General features: G+C 44.5%; 1 protein-coding gene across 2 annotated transcripts; it reads left to right on the plus strand.

Annotated features, from left to right (window-relative positions):
• Nucleotides 1-124: 124 nt before the first annotated feature.
• On the plus strand, nt 125-19,900 carry LOC114710523 (mitogen-activated protein kinase 1-like). Of its 2 annotated transcripts, none has more exons than XM_028894693.2 (6): nt 125-275; nt 2,451-2,565; nt 2,991-3,122; nt 13,092-13,201; nt 14,439-14,564; nt 18,786-19,900. In XM_028894693.2, exons 1-5 carry the CDS (start codon nt 261-263, stop codon nt 14,553-14,555), a joined length of 489 nt encoding a protein of 162 aa, XP_028750526.1. In that variant the 5' UTR covers nt 125-260; the 3' UTR covers nt 14,556-14,564; nt 18,786-19,900. The 2 variants fall into 2 exon arrangements, with proteins under 2 accessions (XP_028750526.1, XP_028750527.1); XM_028894694.2 differs by having other exon boundaries at nt 14,439-14,559.
• The last annotated feature ends 300 nt before the right edge of the window (nt 19,901-20,200 follow it).

Genomic DNA, 20,200 nt, shown 5'->3' on the forward strand with positions numbered 1-20,200 from the left:
CAAAATAATGATTTTGTATTGTCCAGAAAGATGTCTAACACAGTATTGGTAGCATACTCTTGTTATTCTTGTTACTGCTATTGCCTTTTTTATTTTCATAGTGTTTTGATATTAGCGCCTTGGTATCTCTAAAATGGTGCCCCACTTTTTCCCCTTAGATCTGTGACTTTGGCCTTGCCCGTGTTGCAGATCCGGATCATGATCACACAGGGTTCTTGACAGAGTACGTAGCCACACGTTGGTACAGAGCTCCAGAAATCATGTTGAATTCCAAGGTAAGAAAAAGAAACAATAGCTATAACCTTGGTCTCCATCCTTCAGTCTGGTGTATCTGGCCAGAGCCAGAGTGCTGCTTGATCCTTCTCAGAATTGAACTTTGGGGCTTAGGGTTTACTGTCTTTAGTCATGGTGACCGTGAAGGTCTGTGTCCTCCCTTGTCTGTAGTACTAAGGCACTGCCTGCGGCAGCTTCCACGCCTGCTTTTATGTGGTTACAGTTTCTAGTAATTCGTGTTTCTGTGAATATGTTCCAGAGCTGTTCTACAAACTTTAAATTACCTAATAATGAAGAATTTCTCTTCAGCAAAATTACTGGGTGTGGAAAGAATAGGAACCACTTGAAAATACGGGGTAGATACATTTCAGAATGAAATCCATCCTCCTCTTCACTGATTTGCTGTGAAGAGTAGTAGATCCAGGTCATCCAAACTCTGCTATCAAGATCTGGGTCTTGGGAGCCAGGCATTGATGGTGCATACCTTTAATCCCAACACTCAGGAGGCAGAGGCAAGGGGGATATCTTTGATTTCAAGGTCAATCTGGTCTCCAAAGCAACTTGGAGGACAGCCAGGGCTATACAGAGAAACCCTGTCTCAAAAAATAAAACAAAACAAAAACCCAACAATCTGGACTGTGGTAATATGTGGTGGTGCATACCTTTGATCCTGGCATTCGGGAGGCAGGGGCAGGCAGATCTCTGTGATTCTGCATAGCAAATTCTAGGACAGCACAGGCTACAAGAGAAACCTTCTCTCAAAAGAACAGGAAAGGAGGGAGGAATGGAGGGGAGGGGGCAAGCAGTCAGGCATAATCCCAGCACTCAGGACAAAGGTATGAGAATTGCCACAAATTTAAGGCCAGCCTGGGCTATTAAGACCTTGTCACAAATAACAAACACACATGACTGGGAAAAAATGAAGTATGTATGCATTCTTTGTGAGAATTATAAGCCAGCAGGCAAAAGTGAGGGCTGTTCAGGACGTTGAGCTTCTGTTTGGGTTCCTTTTGTTTCTGGTAGGCCTTTTGGTTTTGTTGTTGTGTGTCTGTATGGGTTTGTGCACATGTGTTGTGCCCAAAGATGCCAGAAGAAGACATTGGCTCCCCAGGAGATGGAATTCTAGGCAGTGGTTTAAGGTGCCCAATGGGGCTATGAACCACAGTCTTAGCACAGCATATGACCTACTCTGACCCACGCTATTTGTGAGGAGAGTGGCGCTTTCTAAGGACTTGACTTCTGTGCCATGCATTTAATGTGGATGCACAGAAACAGTGCTAACTTCCGATGTATCAGAGGCAAAGCTGTCTGTGCTGACGACGGGGCAATGCCCGTGTGCAGTTTCTGGGTCATTTCTAGAGCACTGGAGTTAATAGCTGGACTATGAAATCTCCTTTCATCAATCTCTCAAATGTTCTCTCACTCTACATTGACAGTACCATAACTGTCTTTCCTTTGGTGCTTTAGTGCGCTCTATTATTTATTCCCAAGTCAGCTCTTCAATATAGTGGCTGACTCCTTTTTTTCCTCTTGTTATGTTTCTCTTTTCATTTATTACTATATCTAACATTTTCCTTGTAATTCAGCTTGTTTCCCTTATATAGAAGCATCTTGTACTATTGTTAAAATGAAATAAAATAATTACAGAACTTTTAACAAACTTCTTTTAAAAACTTTTATACCTGAGTAATAGAGAAGATGAGAACGTTGGCGCCAACACCGCTGGGGGTGGGAGGTGTCAGTGTCCATGTAAGTTTATTTGCAAGTTCACAAAAACGGGTTAAATGACATGAGCGGTGAGTGTTACTACTCCCTCCCTACACTGAATCTTTGGGGAAGGGGGACTTTTGTTTGTTTGTTTGTTTTTTGCTTTTAGAGACAAGGTCTCTCTATGTAGCCCTGGCTGTCCTGGAACTCCATTTGTAGACGGACTGGCCTAGAGCTGCCTGCCTCTGCCTCATTAGTGCTGGGACTAAAGGCGTGCGCCAGTACCTCCAGCAGCATCTCTTAAGAAAGCCTAATTACTGTTTTTCATTCTGTGTCCATGTGTTTCAAAATGGGAGTCTCAAAGGAGAAGCTCAGACTCTCATCTACCACATGGCTGTCATCGAAGATCTCATCGTGTTGTTGTGGACACCACATTCAAATACTCTGTCTTTTCTCCCTTCCTGTTGCAGGGTTATACCAAGTCCATTGATATTTGGTCTGTGGGCTGCATCCTGGCAGAGATGCTCTCCAACAGGCCTATCTTCCCAGGGAAGCATTACCTTGACCAGCTGAATCACATCCTGGGTAAGTTCTTGAGCATGGTTATATCAGACTCACTATACACATGGGGTTTTTTGTTGTTTTGGTTGTTGTTGTTTGTTTTGTTTAAATTTTCTCTAAATTAAAAATTTTAAAGTTTTTTGTTTGTTTGTTTGTTTTTTGAGACAAGGTTTCTCTGTGTAGTTTTGGTGCCTGTCCTGGAGCTCACTCTGTAGACCAAGCTGGCCTCGAACTCAGAGATCCGCCTGGCTCTGCCTCCTGGGTGCTGGGATTAAAGGTGTGTGCGCTACCACTGCCCGGCTGACTATCTTTATATAAAGCTTGTAGTGCAGGGTGATCGCCGGGCAGTGGGAAGAGACCATTGAGTGCAGAGCCCCTTCTGTGCTTAGCTGATGTCTGTAGTGATTTGTCCTGTCTGGACCACTAACGGCTCATGTTCTGTCCAATAGGTATTCTTGGATCTCCATCACAGGAAGATCTGAATTGTATAATAAATTTAAAAGCCAGAAACTACTTGCTTTCTCTTCCGCACAAAAATAAGGTGCCGTGGAACAGGCTGTTCCCAAATGCTGACTCCAAAGGTAAATCTTACTTTATTGATAAGTTTTTCCTTAAGCTTAGCTTTAGGTTGCTTATTATGTTGACTAAGTTATTAGGTTCCAGCCTGAAAACCCAGCAAATTGTAACTATCAGGTAATTCTTCATTTAAAATGTGCTAGGCTGGAAAGATGGTTCACTGAGTAAGACTGTGGACTGCTCTTGTAAGAACCTGATAAATCGTTTCCATGTCAGTCTCTTCCCAGGTGGTGTTGACATTGTTAGGACTAACTGCTGAAGTTAGTGCGCTCCTTCTCTCTCTCTCTCCCTAATTCTCTCTCACTCACTCACTCTCACTCTCACGCACACACACGCAAACAATCAATTGGTATAACTGAACAGTGTAGAAAAGAGGATCTGAACAGGCCAAGGAGCAGCTCACAGCTCACCAACACTGCTCATCTTTGTATCTTTATGGCTGAAAATGGACTTACACATTTTACCTTAAATTTATGCTTTCAAAATGTAAACCCTTATAAATTCTCGTAATAGGTTTTAAATTGCAGGAGTATTTTTAAAAGGTGAAATTTGCTTCCTAGCATTGTTTTCTTAAACATCATTGCTTATAGAATTGTCTGATAGTCGTATAAGACAAGAGAACAGCCTCAGATGTCATTTCTCAGGCACCATCCACCTTTTTTGACAGTGACTCTAGCTGGCCATCAAGCCCCAGAATCTGTTTATCCTCCCAGCCTTTAGTGCATTCTGGGGAGGAAATCAGGTCCTCACGATGTCCAGGCAAACACTCTACCTACTGTGCTATTTCCTCAGCCCAGGAACATGTATGGACCCAACCAAAGGTTCAAAAATAGTTGTTTATAATTTGCTTTGGTTATAGGAGAAACTCTTTTCATCTCTGATACAGTGCAGTAGGTTATCATAGATAATGAATAATGAGAGTCTCAAAATAACTTTGGGTGACATGTTTATGACAGGGTCTTTTTGTATAGCCCAGTAATCCTCTTCCCTCAACTCAGTTTCTGGGGTTACATTCATAGGCCTTCCAGCCTAGTTCTAAAATAGCTTTTAGCATTTTGCTGTAGGTATAACAAAAGTATACATGGGGAATCATATTGTGATTTAATTGTTGAATTTTAAAAACTAGAACTTAACCCATATGACACATTACCTTTTTTTTAACATTTTTTTTATTATTTTTTACATGTAGAGGTCAGATAACATGCAAGAATTGGTACTCTCCTTCCATGTGGGTTCCAGGATCAAACTTAGGTGGTCAGGCTTGGCTAGATGAGCCGTTACCTGCTAACCTTCTTGCTAGACTCAACACATTACATTTAGATTGCCTTGTATATTTCGTCTAGTGAGCATGTTAACTTGTTTTCAGAGCTGCTCCTTAGAGAAGTTCATCATAAGAAAATTTTGTGATTTAAGATATAAGTCATCCTGTTCACAGGACCATCAACCTTTGTTCCCTTACTTTTTCTCTAAGTAATTGGTTTCTATCAGATTACTTGAATCTTTTGGCTTGTTTTCCTTAACTTAAAGTCATACAAGAATCGATGCCATTAAAACCGAGGAAATTGGCTAGGTGATGGTGGCTCACACCTTTTAATCTCAGCACTCAGGAGGCAGAGGCAGGCAGATCTGTGTGAGGTCGACACCAGCCGGGGCTACACAGAGAAACCTGTCTCCAAAAATAAAACAACAATTAAAAAAAACAGGGAATGAAACAACCGTGGTGTAGTATGCAGCTATAATACCAGAACTTGGAAGGATGAAGCAGGAGGATCAAGTTTAAGACCAATTTGAGCTACATAACAAGTGTGAGGAGGCCCTGGGAAGATGCAGGAGGTTACTCTAGAAGTTCAGCTTGTTGGGTGACTCTGAGCATGGAGGGTGGAGAGATGGCTGGAGGCTGCAGCTGGAGCACAGGCTGGTGCAGCCCAGACACGAACCTGAACTACTTAGTGTCGCTAGGCCTCTGTGTTCTCAGTTATAATAGGAAGGTAATAGTATTTATATCATAGGTTATATGAAAATTCACAACTCTGGATTCTAAAATCCCAAGACTGAAACTCTTTCATTTATGTATTTTGAAGATCTTTACATATCAGCAGCTTTATAAACGTGTGCATAGTGTTCTCTTGTGGCGATTACCTGTAAGCATCCTTATCCAGCCTCATAATGGACATTGAAGCTCACATGAGTTACATTTATTGTTATTAACTGTTGAACAAGCCACTCCAAAACTTGGGCTTGGAATAACAACTGGGTATTTGTTCATTTGCTGGCTCAGCTAGGCAGGGGGAAGGTTCCTGGCTCCCCTCCAGTGGAGTGGTCCAGGGCAGCCTCGCCCGCCATACCTTGCTTTTGGTGCTCTTTCTTGTACTTGTTTCTCCTCACTGTGGTACTAGACGAGGCTTCTGGTGGCAAGAACATTGCAGAGGAAGGCATCAGAAGCTGCAAGATCTTTTTAGAGATGAGGTCTAACCATGGTCTGTCATGCTTAGTGGGTCAAATCAAAGTATACTGTCAGCTAGTGCAGGAGATAGGAAGTGCAATCCTCTCTTTTGATAGAAGCAACTGCAAAGAGCTGTGTTACGTTTCATCCCTGAGAAGTTCTGTACCGTCCTGGCTGCACAGCCCTGGACATAAAATCAACAATAAGAACCTCACTGTAGGAAGCTAATAGCCCTGATTTGTTCGAAAATGACATAAGACAATGAAAGAATGATATCAGAGAACTCAAGATTTCAATTTTCAAGTTGAAATAGTAGAGGTTTCAAGGATAAATAATGATAACTTGTAGCACGAATTGTGATTGGTCTTAATAATAAAAGCCCAGAGTCAGATGTCAGGGTGAAGGCTGAAAAGATCAGAGAAGCAGAGAAGCAGAGCAGCAGCCACCAGAAACTACTTACCTCTAGGAATCCTTAAATGAAAGGGGCAAGCTCCTGTCTCCACCCCGCTTTACCACTTCCTCTCTCTGCCTAGCCATATCACTTTCTGTTTCCTCCTCCCAAGTACTGGGATCAAAGGCATGAGATCCCAAGTGCTGAGATTAAAAGTGTGTCACCACTGCCTGGCCTCTGGTGTAGCTAGCTCCACACTGATCTCCAGGCAAGCTTTATTTGTTAGGGCACAAACAAAGTATCACCACATTAACTCAGTAGAAAAAGGAACTATTGAGTATGAGGGAAAGTACTCATCTTTACAATATATGAACACTGAACAGTCAGTAATTACTCTCCTTTCCCTACCCTTTAAAAAAAAAAAAGCTTATCAAAATAGCAGGCATCGAGAGTTTAACTTACTTGGTCAAGGCTGTGGGACATAGAGCAAATCATACATGGGTTGAGTTTCTGTGGAAGGAAGTTGGGCAGTTTTGTCTTGGATCTTGTGTTCTAACAATTCTAGGTACTCACCTTTTGGGTCTGCCAACATTGAGGCTGGGTGTAGTATTTAATTCGTTTAAGAATTAAATTGAATGTTGGGGTGGGGGCACTCCTTTAATCCTAGCACTCAGGAGGCAGAGGCAGGCAGATCTCTCACCATCCAGGGCTACACAGAGAACCCTGGGGTGGGGTGAGGGTGGGTAAATTGAGCATTTTTTTTTACATGGTTGTTGAAAGTTTTAATGCTGAATCTTTTGAGCCAGTAATGCTGCAGGTTTCTTCTTCAAAGGAATCTTAGTTTAGAGTCTTCTCCAAGGTGACTTCAGTGAGGGGGAAGAAATGAGTATTGCAGTAGATGATACTAGGGAGTTGAATCTTTACTTGGAATACGTTGGTTTAAATTATTGCTCATACGTGAAAATGAATTCCTAAAGAATCCGTGATCAAATGTAGTTTTAAATGGTGCTGTGAAGCTGGAGAGGTGGCTCAGCAGTTAGAGCACTAGCTGCTCCTACAGAGTATCCAGGGTCAGTTCCCAGCACCCACGTTGCAGCTCACAACCATCCACAACTCCAGGGCCAGGGTATCAATGCCTCTTCTGACCTCTGAGTACACCCAGGCACCACATGTGGTGCATATACATGCTATACAGGCAAAATATTCATACACATAAAAATAACAAATCTTAAAAGAATTTTTTAATTCATACTGTTGAGAACAATTTTAGGATATTCCTGTTTTTCTGAATTCTATATTTACTCTCTTCCTAAGCTTTAAACACAAACCAAGAAGGACTGGATGTAGATGACTCCGTGGTTAAGAGCACTGGTCGCTCTTCCCTAGAACCCAGGTTTGATTCCCAGCACCCACATAGAATTGTTACTCCAGTTCAGGGGATCTGACACCTTCTGGCTTCCGTGGGCACCAAGCATGCACTTGGTACTCAGATATACTTGCAGGCAAAACATCCATGCACATAAATGGGTCAATATTTTTTAAAAGATAAAGCAAATATGAAAAAAGTAAATTTGGTCACATAAAGTTTAAAAGAATTTAAAGCCAGCAGTATGGCTTTTCTGTCAAGCCTGACAACCTGAGTTTGATCCTCTGGACCTACATAGTAGAAGGAAAGAAAGAACTCATGGACATTGTCATCTTGACCTCCACATATACCTTGGCATCCTTGCATATGAGCTTGCACACACACTCAGACAAAAAATTTTAGGTAATGTTCAAGGTTTAAAACATAACATTAAACTGATCAGATGTGGAGAATATGTCTAAAGTGAACAGCATTTAAAGCATTCCAATATTAACTGTAATATGGAAGGGAACACACCATAATGGTTACTTTTAGAAAGAACCCTATCTCACAAACAATAAACAAAAATCCAGTGTAGTTCACATCAAATATTTGGGAGTCTTTTGGACTCCGATATTGCATATGTGAGTCATGATTAGAATCCTAAACTAACATGGTGTTAGTGCCACAGAGTTGTATTTATTCTGGAACTTGATCACCTCAGTCTAAAGACTGCTTTGAATGTTGCTTAACCCATGGGCTTTGAAAAATACTTTTAAAAATGGAGAATGGTCCATATGTACAACAAATAAGTGCCTAGCAGTATATAGACTGAAAATCTGGGTTGGTTTTCCAGTTAGGAGAGTATTGATGACTATGTAAGGGTAATTGAAGGGCTGGAGAGATGGCTCAGCAGGTTAGAGCACTTAGTGCTCCTGCAGAGAACCTGGGTTCAGTTCCAGCGTCCTCATGGTGGCTCACAACCACCTGTTACACTAGTTCCACAAAATCTCACACCCTCCTCTGACCTCAGCAGGTGCTAAGCCCACTCTTGGTACACAAACATAAGTGCAGCAAACACACATAATAAAATTCATAATGTTTTTTTCCTTTAAAAAATAAGCTGGGTGATGGTGGCGCATGCCTTTAATCCAGCACTTGGAAGGCGGAGTCAGGTGGATCTCTGTGAGTTCGAGGCCAATCTGGTCTACAGAGCAAGATCCAGGACAGGCACCAAAACTACACAGAGAAACCCTGTCTTAAAAAATTAAAATAATAATAATAATAATAATAATAATAATAATAATTGAGGTCTGGTGAAATGTCTCACTAACTAACGTACTTGATTAAAGTAAAGGACCTTAGTTCAGATTCCTACAGCCATGTAAAACCAGGCACAGTAGCCCAGGAAAACTGTAATCCCCACTTTCCTGTGATGAAATTTGGAGATAACAGGATTCTCTCCAGAAACTGGTTGGTCAGTTAACCTGGTACATACGGAGAAAGGGAGAGCTAACTTTGACACTAGGGTTGTATACCTGTGGAGACATTCCTGTAGATGTGTATACCTATACTGCACCAAGACTGGGAGGGGCACGATTGAAACAAGGTGGGAGTGAGAAGTTTGGGATGGAAAGTGGCAGCAGAAATGACTGGACCGCTGGGGGGCGTGACTTGGGACACAAGCTCAGTGGGCAGGGTTGACTGAGTAGGGAGAGGTCCAGGGATATCACTTCCGGGACAGTCAGCAGGAAGGGCCTCTACAGTTCAATCTGCAAGGTGAGTAGGCTTTTAAACCAGCAGGACTCTGTGGTTTGATGAGGTAGAAAATCTGGATTTTTTGTGCTATAGCTAACTATTCTGAATAGTGTGTTCCTTAGACCCCAGAGGCTCCCTCACCCCAGGACTCTGAGGGTATCCATGAAGTTAGAACTACAGTCAATACAGAACTATCAGAGTATTATTGCAGGATCCTTTGCATCACCATGTACTTCCATGGGACTGAGGCACTGATAACTATGACTACCATCACTAAGACGGCACTAGTGCCATCCCTGGCTCCTCTGTTACCATAACTTCACACTGAAAATGTTGTCAGGTGCAAGGAAGGATACCTTTGACAAAATAGCAAAAGTTCTCACTAAATTAAATCCTAAACTCAGTACAAGCTTTGTGCTATTCTGTGTGACAAAATAAGATATCTACATAAAGCATTTCTGCTACATTTGGAATGCATCAACTTTCTTGAAGAAGAGTACTCATGTACTTACTGGAGCTATGATCTGAATCAGCTGCTTTTAAAAATAGATTCGAGATCACAATGGAAAAATGTACAGAGACAACCAGCCAAACTAGTGAACTGCATGAACTGTGGACCAATAGCTGAGGGGCCCCCATGCAGTGGGATCGGGACCTGTCCCTGGTGCATAAGCTGACTTTTTGGAGCCTAGTGCCTATGGGGGGATGTTTTGCACAGCCTTGGTGCAGGGAGGATGGACCTGGACCTGCCTCACTGAATGTACCAGGCTCTGCTGACTCCCCATAGGAGACCTTGCCTTGGAGGAGGTGGGGTTGTGGGGGAAGGCTGAGGAGTGGGAGGAGGGAGTTGAGGGGAATCTGGTGGTGTGAAAATGAATAGAAATCTCTTAATAATAAAAAAGGGGGGAATAGATCTCTGGTGGTGGTTTTGAGGCACTCTTGCTGTCTTTGAACTTGACACTTGTGCATCAGCTCTCAAAGTAGCATATCTTCAGTAAGTTGTAATGGTTATTAAAGGGGATCTAAGGTCAGATGGTGTGAAGAACACTGTTACTGTGACAGTTTTTAGAATTAGATTGTTTTCTCTGGCCCTGTTCAGAAACTCAAGTTGAAATTTCAGTATTGATCCAAGATGAGGATTTAACTAAATGGCTAAGATAGAGAGCTAGCTAGTTGGCCTTCCCAGGATGTGTCTAGGACAAGGAAAGGAAAAGGCAAAAATGGGAATCGGCTGGCTATGTATGTATAAAGTACTAGAAAATGTGGAATTGTGAGAAGGTATTGGTGATTCTAGTCAGATATGATCTTCCAAGGGGCATCCAGTCTTTTGTGGGAAATAAACTGTGGAAGAAAGCAGACACACACGGGCAGCCATGATTGACACCATCTGAGTAGTGACCACAGGTCTCTGGTGTGGGGAGAGGCGCTCTCTGAGTGTGGTGTCAGCACTTGCCAGCCCCTTCCACTTCTCTTGTCCTCTGATAGCTGTGAATAATGCAGAAACCATGCTTATGGTGAAGGGGTCTGAGATTTAGTTATTTTTAAAATAGGGAAGGTATCATCTTTTGAAAACTTTACTTGGTGTTTAAGGACCTAAACTTTAACTGGAAGAAACTAATGGATGTGTCTTAGAAATGCTTTAGAAAATTATCTGTTTGCCTTAAAAGAGCTTCCTTTCAGAAAGCCAACAAGTTTGAACTGACTGGAAGTATCCCACAGGCTTACAAATAATACTGTTAGAATTTGGGTATAATCTCTCAGACTTTCTAGACAATTAGTATCTTAACTAGACAGACGACCTTGTTATAGCAGAGGTTTTTGGCTTTGCTGTAGTGGGTAGCCATTCCAGCTTGGATCTGATTTCTCCATATCCTTTTAACTATGTGGAGTGGCCAAAAATAATTTCTCCAATATCTGGCGCCCAACGTGGGGCACGAACCCATGACCCTGAGATTAAGAGTCTCATGCTCTACCGACTGAGAGGAAATGGCGGAGATGGCGGAAATCGGAGCTAGCACTCCCCTGCCTCTTTCGCTGGTCTGGGGCTAAGCTAGGGAATTGAGATCGGACTAGCTGCTCCCTTTTTCGGGAATGGAACCGTGTAGGTGTTCTCTGGTTATATGGAACTTTGCAGGCGGGTTTAGGTACCCGCCAGCTAGGGAGGAGAGGGTGGGAGCCGCCCAGGCCTTTGGAGTTTGCCCCACATGAGCGCCAGATATTGGGGAAATTATTTTGGCCACTCCACATAGTTAAAAGGATATTTATTTAATGGCGTAACTCACAAATTAAGTAATGGGTAGGTCGCAGGGTCTGGGGAAGGTGTTACACAGTCCAGCAGTGTTCTCCGGAGCTCTGCACAGTCCACCTTCACCGTTCAGCGTCCCGCACTGAGCGAGCGCACAGAGAGAGCGCTGGCCCATCCAGCTCTCGGTCCCAGGTGCTCCCCTCGCCGCCTCGCCTCGTAGGCGTGACAGTTGCCAGAGTCTCAATGGGGGTTGGAACTTCCAGATCCAAGTTAGAATGGCTACCCACTACACTTTGCTCTGTTGGTTCTTTTTTTTTTTTTTGGTGGGGGGGTAGTTTGTGTATCTAGCCCAGACCAATTTTTCACTCACAGTCCTCTTGAGTCTGAGTTTGTAGGCGAGTGCCATCACATCCAACCACATTACTTTCAGTTGCTTCAAGGAAAACCTTAGGGAAGAATTGTGGGGCTCTTAGAAGTGAGGAGCAGGAAGTAAGGTGGGTCTTTCCCTGATACAGACAACAGGGATCAACACATATCTCATACATCTTGGGGTTGCCTGAGTTCCTGACCATGCATGCTGTTCTGGGAGGGTGGGGGGGACCTGTATGCGCCAATTTGCAGACAGGTGAGGGTGGTGTTGCTACCTGTAAGTAACTGAGAAATGAACAATAGAGGCTTTAGCCGGGCGGTGGTGGCACACGTCTTTAATCCCAGCACTTGGGAGGCAGAGGCAGGAGGATCTCTGTGAGTTCAAGGCCAGCCTGGGCTACAGAGTGAGTTCCAGGAAAGGCACCAAAACTACACAGAGAAAACCTGTCTCAGGGAAAAAAAAAAAAAAAAGACTAGAGTCTTTATTAACTTTGCACATAGTTGGGGTTTTGCCATGTTTTAGTGTCGCATTCTCTAAAAAGCCGTGTGTGTGTGCATATATGTACACATATGCACATATTTTGTGTGCATTTGTATGGAGGTTGGCATCAGGTGTCTCTAGTTGCTTTCTACCTTATTTGGGTTTATGGGTGTAGTATATGAATGTCTGTACACATGGCTGTGTGGGTGCCTTTCCTTATTTATATGCTTGTGGAAGCCAAGGGTCTTTGTTGCATCTTTCTGAATCGCTTTTCACTTCTCTGGACCTGTAGCTCACCCAGTTCAGCTAGAATGACTGACCAGCAAGCCTCTGGGGTCTTTTTAACTCTGTCTCCTTGCACTAGTAATCCACTGTTGAGCCTAGCTTTTTCATGTGGATGCTGGAGATCCAAACTCATGTGTTGGGTTGTAGAGAGCAAGTACTTTACTGAGCCATACCCCCAGCTCTATACTTTACCTACACAGCTGAGTAATATAGGAAATGTCAGAGTTGAGTAAGCCATCCTGGGTTCACTTTGCTCCTTTGGCTAGCCATTCTTTCGGTGCATTGGCATCTGTGATTGCCATGTGCTCAGCACTTATGTTCACATGATTGCAAGAGATTTACAGTAAGGCTGGAGAGATGCCTAAGTAGTTAAGAACATCAGCTGCTCTTCATAGAGGACCCAGGTTCAACTTCCTGTACCCACATGGCAGCTCACAACCACCTGTAACTCCAGCCCCAGGGGGATCCAACTTCCTATTCTGACCTCTGTGTACGTGGCACTCACATGGTGCACAGCATGCATGTAAAACACTCACACATATAGTTTTTAAAGAGATTTAACAGTGATGTCCACTTAAGAGTCAGCTCAATAGAAGATGGAAAACGTTTGCTAATGAGTTCTGCTTCTCACCACTGCAAAATCCTTTCTCTTTGTAGCTCTGGACTTACTGGATAAAATGTTGACATTTAACCCTCACAAGAGGATTGAAGTTGAACAGGCTCTGGCCCACCCTTACCTGGAGCAGTATTATGACCCAAGTGATGAGGTAAGAGCCTGTGCTCCTGGCTGCTGCATCAGAGATGTTCAGTAGTCAGCAGAAGCTCTTGCCATGCCCTTGTCAAGATTTTCCTGAGGAACATAATGGCATACCTCCTCCTCTCCTTGAGAACGAGCACTGTCAATCACACCACGTACAAAGAAGGACAGCTACACCACTGATGAGCATGGAAGGAGGGAGGTGGGACCAAGGCTAAGGTTGTTACTTTTCTGTTGCTGTGATAAAACACCATGACCAAGGCAGCTTATAAACGAAAGAGTTTCATTTGGGGCTCGTAGTTCCAGAGGTTTTGAGCCTGTGGCCATGATGGGGCAGGCAGACATGGCATTGGAGAGGTGAGAGTTCACATCTTGAGACACACCACAGTGCAGAGGGAGGCACCTCAGAATGGTGTAAGTCTTCTGAAACCTCAACGCCCTTTCCTATGACACAAGGGCCACCTCGTGATCCTTCCCAAGCCAGTACCAACTGGGGACCAAGTATTCAAACATGAGCCAGTCCTACCACAGCTAGAAATTGGAATGGCCCATGGCAGAAAGAGATAAGTGAAGTACGTACTGGTTCTGGGGCGAGGGTGAAGAGATAGGCAACATTACGTTGGGACACCAGTGGTTCACACTGTGACCTCATGACTTAACCACTGTGCGTTCCCTAGAGACAGGACAAAGTGCTTGTGGTAAGAGTTGATGCATCCAGAGGTGGATGTGGTAGCTTCTGAAAGCAGGCTTGCATGTGCTCCATGCCATGTTTTCTCCAGAGCAGGCCCAGTGCCTTGCTTCTCTGGATCCTCTTGCAGGCTCCATTTTAAGCTTTATTCCCTCAAGGATTAAAAAAAAAGATGCAGAGTGAATTAAAATTTTAGGTTTCTCTACTTGGAGACTTCTGTGCATAGAAAATGAAGCCTGTTCATAAAGTAGGAAGAAGCAAGTAGAAATTAAGGGGGGGGGGCATTCCTGAAAGAATGTGGAAATCAAGATGTCTTAGGGTTTTATTGCTATGAAGAAACGCCATGACCACAACAACTCTTACAAAGGAAAACATTAAATTGGCGTGGCTTACCATCTCAGAGGTTTAGTCCATTATCTTCATGGTGGGACATGGCATACAGACATGGCGCTGGAGAAGGAGATGAGAGTTGAGTGCATCTGAGTCCCGTGTAAATCAGTAGATCACTGCCTTGGCTGTGACAGTTTGTGACTAGTAAATACTCTGTTTTGTTTTAAAGCCCATTGCTGAAGCACCATTCAAGTTTGACATGGAATTGGATGACTTACCTAAGGAGAAGCTCAAAGAACTCATTTTTGAAGAGACTGCTAGATTCCAGCCAGGATACAGATCTTAAATTGGTCAGGTATCTAGAACTTTAACTATACAGTTAACCCCCTAGCAAGGGAGAGATGGTACAAGTTAAAAACATCTTTAGGAGGAGAAAGGAATTCAGTGTCCCCCTGATTGTTTCATGGTGTGAAATGAAATTAGACTTTATTTGATGAGACATGAAATAAATAGAGTGGCAGCTCTTAGACACTGTGACAGTGATGTGTTGTGGGGTGGGGTAGACGTGAGAAAATAACTTGTGGGAAAGAACAGCTTTGAGGCATTTACTCCAAAAACCTTATTTTACTTTATATGGCATTTTAAATGTTCAGAAATTTTGTGTGCTTGGGGGGGTGGTTGGTTGATTGGTTGGTTGGTTGGTTGGTTGGTTAGTTGTTTGGTTGGTTGGTTGGTTGGTTGGGGTGTTATGGATTGAATCCAAGGCCTCGTGCATGCTAAGCAAGTGCTATATCACTGAGCTACACTCCTAAGACTTGAGAAGAGGAAATTAATGGGAGAGGGAACTGGGGTAAGAAGATAATGGGTGAATATGCTCAAAATACATTATACATGTATGAAAATGTCAGTGAAACCCATTATTATGTATATATAATTAATATATACTAATAAAAACATTTAAAAAATAAGATTTGAAAAGATAGAATTTTATTCACTAAACACTATAACTGAAACACAGATACGGAAGCCATTCAGGACAAACCCTGATAGGAGATTTACACCTAGGAATTAAGCAAGCCAGGAAGTGAGTGTGTGAGGGGGATCGTGGAGACTGTACAGAAGACAGCCAGGAAAAGGAGAGAGAAAAGGAGTTCAAGACAGCCCCAAAAGGAAATAGATTTCATGGTGTAGCTTCATATTTTGAAGTATTCCGTTGGGGGCTGGGTGGGGGTGCGGACATAGGGATTGTCATGCTGGCGAGGAAGCAGGCTGGGGGCCCCTGCATTCCCAAGACGAGGGGAATTAGAGCTCAAGGTTTGTGAAAGTTGACTTCAGGATCATGTTCCTCCCGCCCCTCCGTCTGTGCCCCAGGGGTGAATGGGACTTGGCAACGCTGTTCATCTTGCAGTTCCTGTCCTTCCTGTGCCGACCGATGTTGTGCAGGTTCATGGCACATCAGCACCTGACCCTCTTGAACAAAGCACAGCCACAGATGAAGTAATCCACAGTGTTAGAGTTCTCCATGTCTCTCCCTGATGAGACAGCGCCAAAAGAAATAGTCCAAGTACTTGTGCTAGAGAATCTCCTGATGGACCTGCTCCACACATGGAGGAGGGTGGGCAAGAGAGGCTGAGAAAGGCTTTCTCAAGAAGGTACAGTCTAGACTGACCCTCAGAAGAATTCATATATGCCTCAGCTGAGCTTCATGAACTTAGGTACAAGAACCTAGAGAACATGGTGAAAGAAGAGAAAATAGAATCGTGTTAGAATATAAACAAACAGTGAGGGTAAAGCATTCTTGACAGGGCTAAGTGGTTGCTAGGGAAAAGATTTTTACAGACGGAGCATGGAAGGGGCTGGCAATAGCCTTTGGCAAGCAGTCATGTCCGTGGACGCTGCACACAGACAGCCAAGATGGTACTGAGGTGCTGTTGACAGGAAGCCAGTAACATTATTACAGCAGTTTAGTGCAGAGACCCAGTTATTCCGTGTGTGTGCTTAAAGCTTGGTATTTTCCCAGTGCTCTTTTAATGACAATGTTCAGCTATTCTGAAGAATTAAAAAACTTGAAGTAGATATATATCCCACCCCAGATGCCGTTAACATTTGACTGCACTTCTCCCACCAATCCACCTCTTCCCGTCTACCTACTAACCCATCTCACTTATTTCATGCTTTCAAGGAGAAATTGCCATCTAGACTAACTTACCATTTATTCCTTTAAAATAAAAATGAGAAGCTAGAGGAACGGCTCAGCAGTTAAGGGCACTGGCTGCTCCTCAGAGGACCTGGGTTTGATTCCCAACGCCCACATGGTGGTCACAGCCACCTGTACCTCCAGCTCCAGGGGTTTCCCCTCCCTCTCCCAGCGTTCATGGAAACTGCATACACATACAGAACATCCATACACATAAAATAAACAATCTTTTTTTAAATAAGTGAAAAGGAATCCGGAAGGCAGCACTGAGGTGTCTGCTGACTGACAGGTCCTCTCAGGCTCCTTTTGCATGTGGTCACACTCCTCAGTCTGTAGATCTGAGAACTTGTTGTTCCTGAGCTCAACCTATGGAGCTCAGACAAGCTCCAAGCTTAGGGTAGGGAGGGAAGTCACACCCTCAAAAAAACACCTGCTACCTGGGGCCATCTTTCAGGTGTCCTGAAAGGTCAGGGTGTTTGATTGCATTTTGCTTATGGACACTTCCAATGATAATCTAAAGGGATGTGGTCAGCACCTCATCTTCATCCAGACCCATCTCCTGAGTCCCTCCTGTGAATGTAGAGGTAGGCCTTTCTTCCTCATCTGCCTGTTGATGAGCTTCCTCAGGCAGATGGATTACTAAGAGCATTAGCTTCAGCTCCCTTTGGTTTCCTGGAAGATAGAAATATTTTAGGGCCTCATTAACCTGTCAGCCTATGACCTTGTACTAGTTGGCTTATGGCACTCATCCTTCCCACCCTGACTTTTTTTGGTGGGGGACAGGGTTTCTGTATAGTTCTGGCTGTCCTGGAAGTCACTCTGTCGACCAGACTGGCATCAAACTCAGATCCACCTGCTCTAGCCTCCACCCTGATTCTGAGCGGCAGGTGAAAGCCGTATCCCTGAGGTGCTTTGGTCTATTAGAGCAACACCACTAGATCTTTGCTGGCAGCATATCAAATCAGTTAAGTTTCCAACGTTTCCTAGCATTAGAAGCACACTTGGTCACTGTATCAACCCAGCGAGACTTCCTTATCAGAGCCAGACATACCACGAGATTTACGTGGCCGCGCTTCCGATTCTCAGAGACCGTACAGAATGAAGGAGCACTAAAGAGCGGGCCTGTTGTGTGCAGTGAGTGCTGTGGCAGCCCGACTCCATGTGTGCCCCAGTAGTGTGAACATCAGTGAGCCCTCCAGGGACTCCTAACACTCAGGGCTTTGGTGGCTCAGACTTGCTGGACTGCAGTCTGGTGAGAGTAGATTTGGTGTGGAGTGCAATCTCTCCCAAGGAAAAACATACCTCGGAAGAGCGAAGAGAGATGTGACTTGTGTCCTTCTGTAGTGATACTGCAGGTGGCCGGCCATGTGCAGGCTGCTGGAGGGACGGGAGAGGGTGTTTGGATACAGACAAATGGAGTCTTCTAGATAGATGGGGGGCCCCTTGACCCGGGTGGTTCATTACACATCCAGCACTGGGAGCCAGCAACAGCTTCTTACCTTTCAGAGTCCCAGTCTGCTGCCCTCACTACCCATCAGGCTTTAGTTTGTTCTCATGAAGAGAAAACTCGGGCATTAACAACACATTCCCATTGCCAGTGCAGGTGACTGCCCTGCCTGGTCATCCTAAGATAGGAAGGTCTTTTCAGTAGAGATGAACTATTTTGAAAAGACCCTTTAAACTCTAGTTTTGGCTTTTGGAGTGGTGGGTACTACATTATTAATGAAGGGTATTTGGGGAAGCCAACAAGGCTGTGAATGTAAATGTGGACATGTATCTTCCCTTAGTCACCAGATGTCTGAGGGTTTCTATTGCTGTGAAGGGACACCATGATTGACAACTCTGATAAAAGAAAACATTAATTGGGGCTGCCTTACGGTTCAGAAGTTCAGTCCATTATCATCATGGTGGGAAGCACGGCAGTGTGCAGGCGGACATGGTGCTGGAGAGGGAGGAGAGTTCTTCATCCAGATGGGCAGGCAGCCGCAGAGAGAGAGGGAACCACTGGGCCTGGCTGAGCTTCAGAAACCTCAGAGCCCGCCCTCAGTCACACCCTTCCTCCTGCAAGGCCACACGCTTCCATGTGGAGGGGCATTTTCACTCAACCACACCGTACCAACTCAGCTCTTAAAGGTTGTCTGAGAAAGATGGTTGTGAAGTGAGGGCCGAGCCCCGGCCGTGAGGACGTGCGTGTGTGCGTGCGTCCGTGTGCGTGCCTGTGCGCGCGTCCGTGTGCGCGTGTGTGTGCGTGTGTGTGCGCGCGCGAGCACAGTGACCTTTACGGGTCTTGACTCCCGTTACATCTAACCTGCCGTTCATGCTGTTGCTGCCTCTGGTGACGTGCTTGATCCTGACTCCCCAGTTTTGTCTTTTTTACAGGACAAGGGCTCAGAGGACTGGACGTGCTCGGATGTCGGTGTTCCTCCCAGTTCTTGACCCCTGTCCTGTCTCCGGCCCGTCTCAGCTTACCCACTCTGACCCTTTGAGCCGCTCGGAGGGGCACTTTCTGGTAGTAGTGGCTTTTATACTTTCTCAGAACCCCTTCATGCAGAGATGTCTTCTGGCACCAGGCTGCGGCGGTGTGCGCCTTCGGTGCGCGGCTGCGTACTGTTGCTTAGTCACTAACCACTTTCTGGTTTGAAAGATGCAGTGGTTCCTCCCTCTCCTGAATCCCTTCTACTTGTCATCCTGCTGAACCATGCAGCCTCACCAGAGCGAGCGTCTGGCTCCAGTTGCTGGCATCTCGCTTCACAGTAAGGAATGCTGTTACGTAAGGCACTTGAAGTCAGTGACAGCCCAGAGTTTGCACTTCTTCTGTTGACTTGGAACGGTCTACCCAGAGCAGGAGCTTGTGGACATCCCTGGTGGTGTTGCAGGCTGCAGGGGAGGTGCTTTGTCACGGGAGTCCTTTGGGGGCATTTTTCTGTGTATCATGTTAGTCCCATATTTAAGGTGTGTGCTATTTGCCCAGCTTCTAAAAAATTTGATCATTATTCTAGAAAGGAAGCATTGGACCAGCAATGTTACTTTGCGGGTTTCCTATAGTTACTTCTATTGTAATGGAGGTGTAGCACTTGCCAAAATGTTACATGCTGTCCTTAGCCAGAGATTTAAAGGAACAGCTGTGCTTGTCATTTGCTGCAAGATGTACAAGCACTAAGCTGTAGAAGTTCTGATGAAGTAGAGCAAGCTGACCTAGATGTCAGGGCGGAGCTCCGTATATACTTGGAGCTGTTTCACACAGAAAGCTGTATTGTAACCACATTCACTGCCTGGGATTTAGCTAAGAGGAACACTGCGTCTCTAAATAAGAAAGTGTATAGTTCTTCTCCTACAGCATGTCAGCATCTCAAGCTCGCTTTTCAGCGGTATAATGACTTGTAATAAAGCCTTCATGAGCTCTCATCATGAAGCTCTGTTCTGTTGCCAAGTATTGAGGTGTTTCTGGTTCTGCTGAGTTAATGTCATAAAAGGCTAGCAGTAACCGTGTTCAAGCGCTCTCCTATTTCCTGTACTCGCTGTGTGCTGTGGAGTTGATGGTGTTATCCAGTGCAGTGCCTCCTGAGCCCCTCACTGCTCTCCGATGAGAAGTTTGCCTTGTTCAATACTTACTGTGCCCTTGCATGACTGTTAAGGCTTTCTGTGCAGAGATCACTGTCTAAGTTTCATCCTTTGATTGAGCAAAACCTCTTGTGACTTCTGAGTTTTTATTCCACAAAGAGACTGCTACCAGAAGATAATTTAGGAAAGATAATTCTAGTGTTAACTTTTCATTTCTCAGCTGTCTTTTTTTT

Source organism: Peromyscus leucopus, unplaced genomic scaffold (genome assembly GCF_004664715.2).
Source record: "Peromyscus leucopus breed LL Stock unplaced genomic scaffold, UCI_PerLeu_2.1 scaffold_839, whole genome shotgun sequence".
Classification (NCBI taxonomy): Eukaryota; Metazoa; Chordata; class Mammalia; order Rodentia; family Cricetidae; genus Peromyscus; species Peromyscus leucopus.

What these genes read in the sequence shown, in the direction of transcription:
- LOC114710523 (XM_028894693.2), top strand. An exon ending in CCAGCTGAATCACATCCTGG is followed by an intron (nt 2,566 to 2,990) that starts GTAAGTTCTTGA and finishes TCTGTCCAATAG; the next exon opens with GTATTCTTGGATCTCCATCA. An exon ending in ATTATGACCCAAGTGATGAG is followed by an intron (nt 13,202 to 14,438) that starts GTAAGAGCCTGT and finishes TTTGTTTTAAAG; the next exon opens with CCCATTGCTGAAGCACCATT.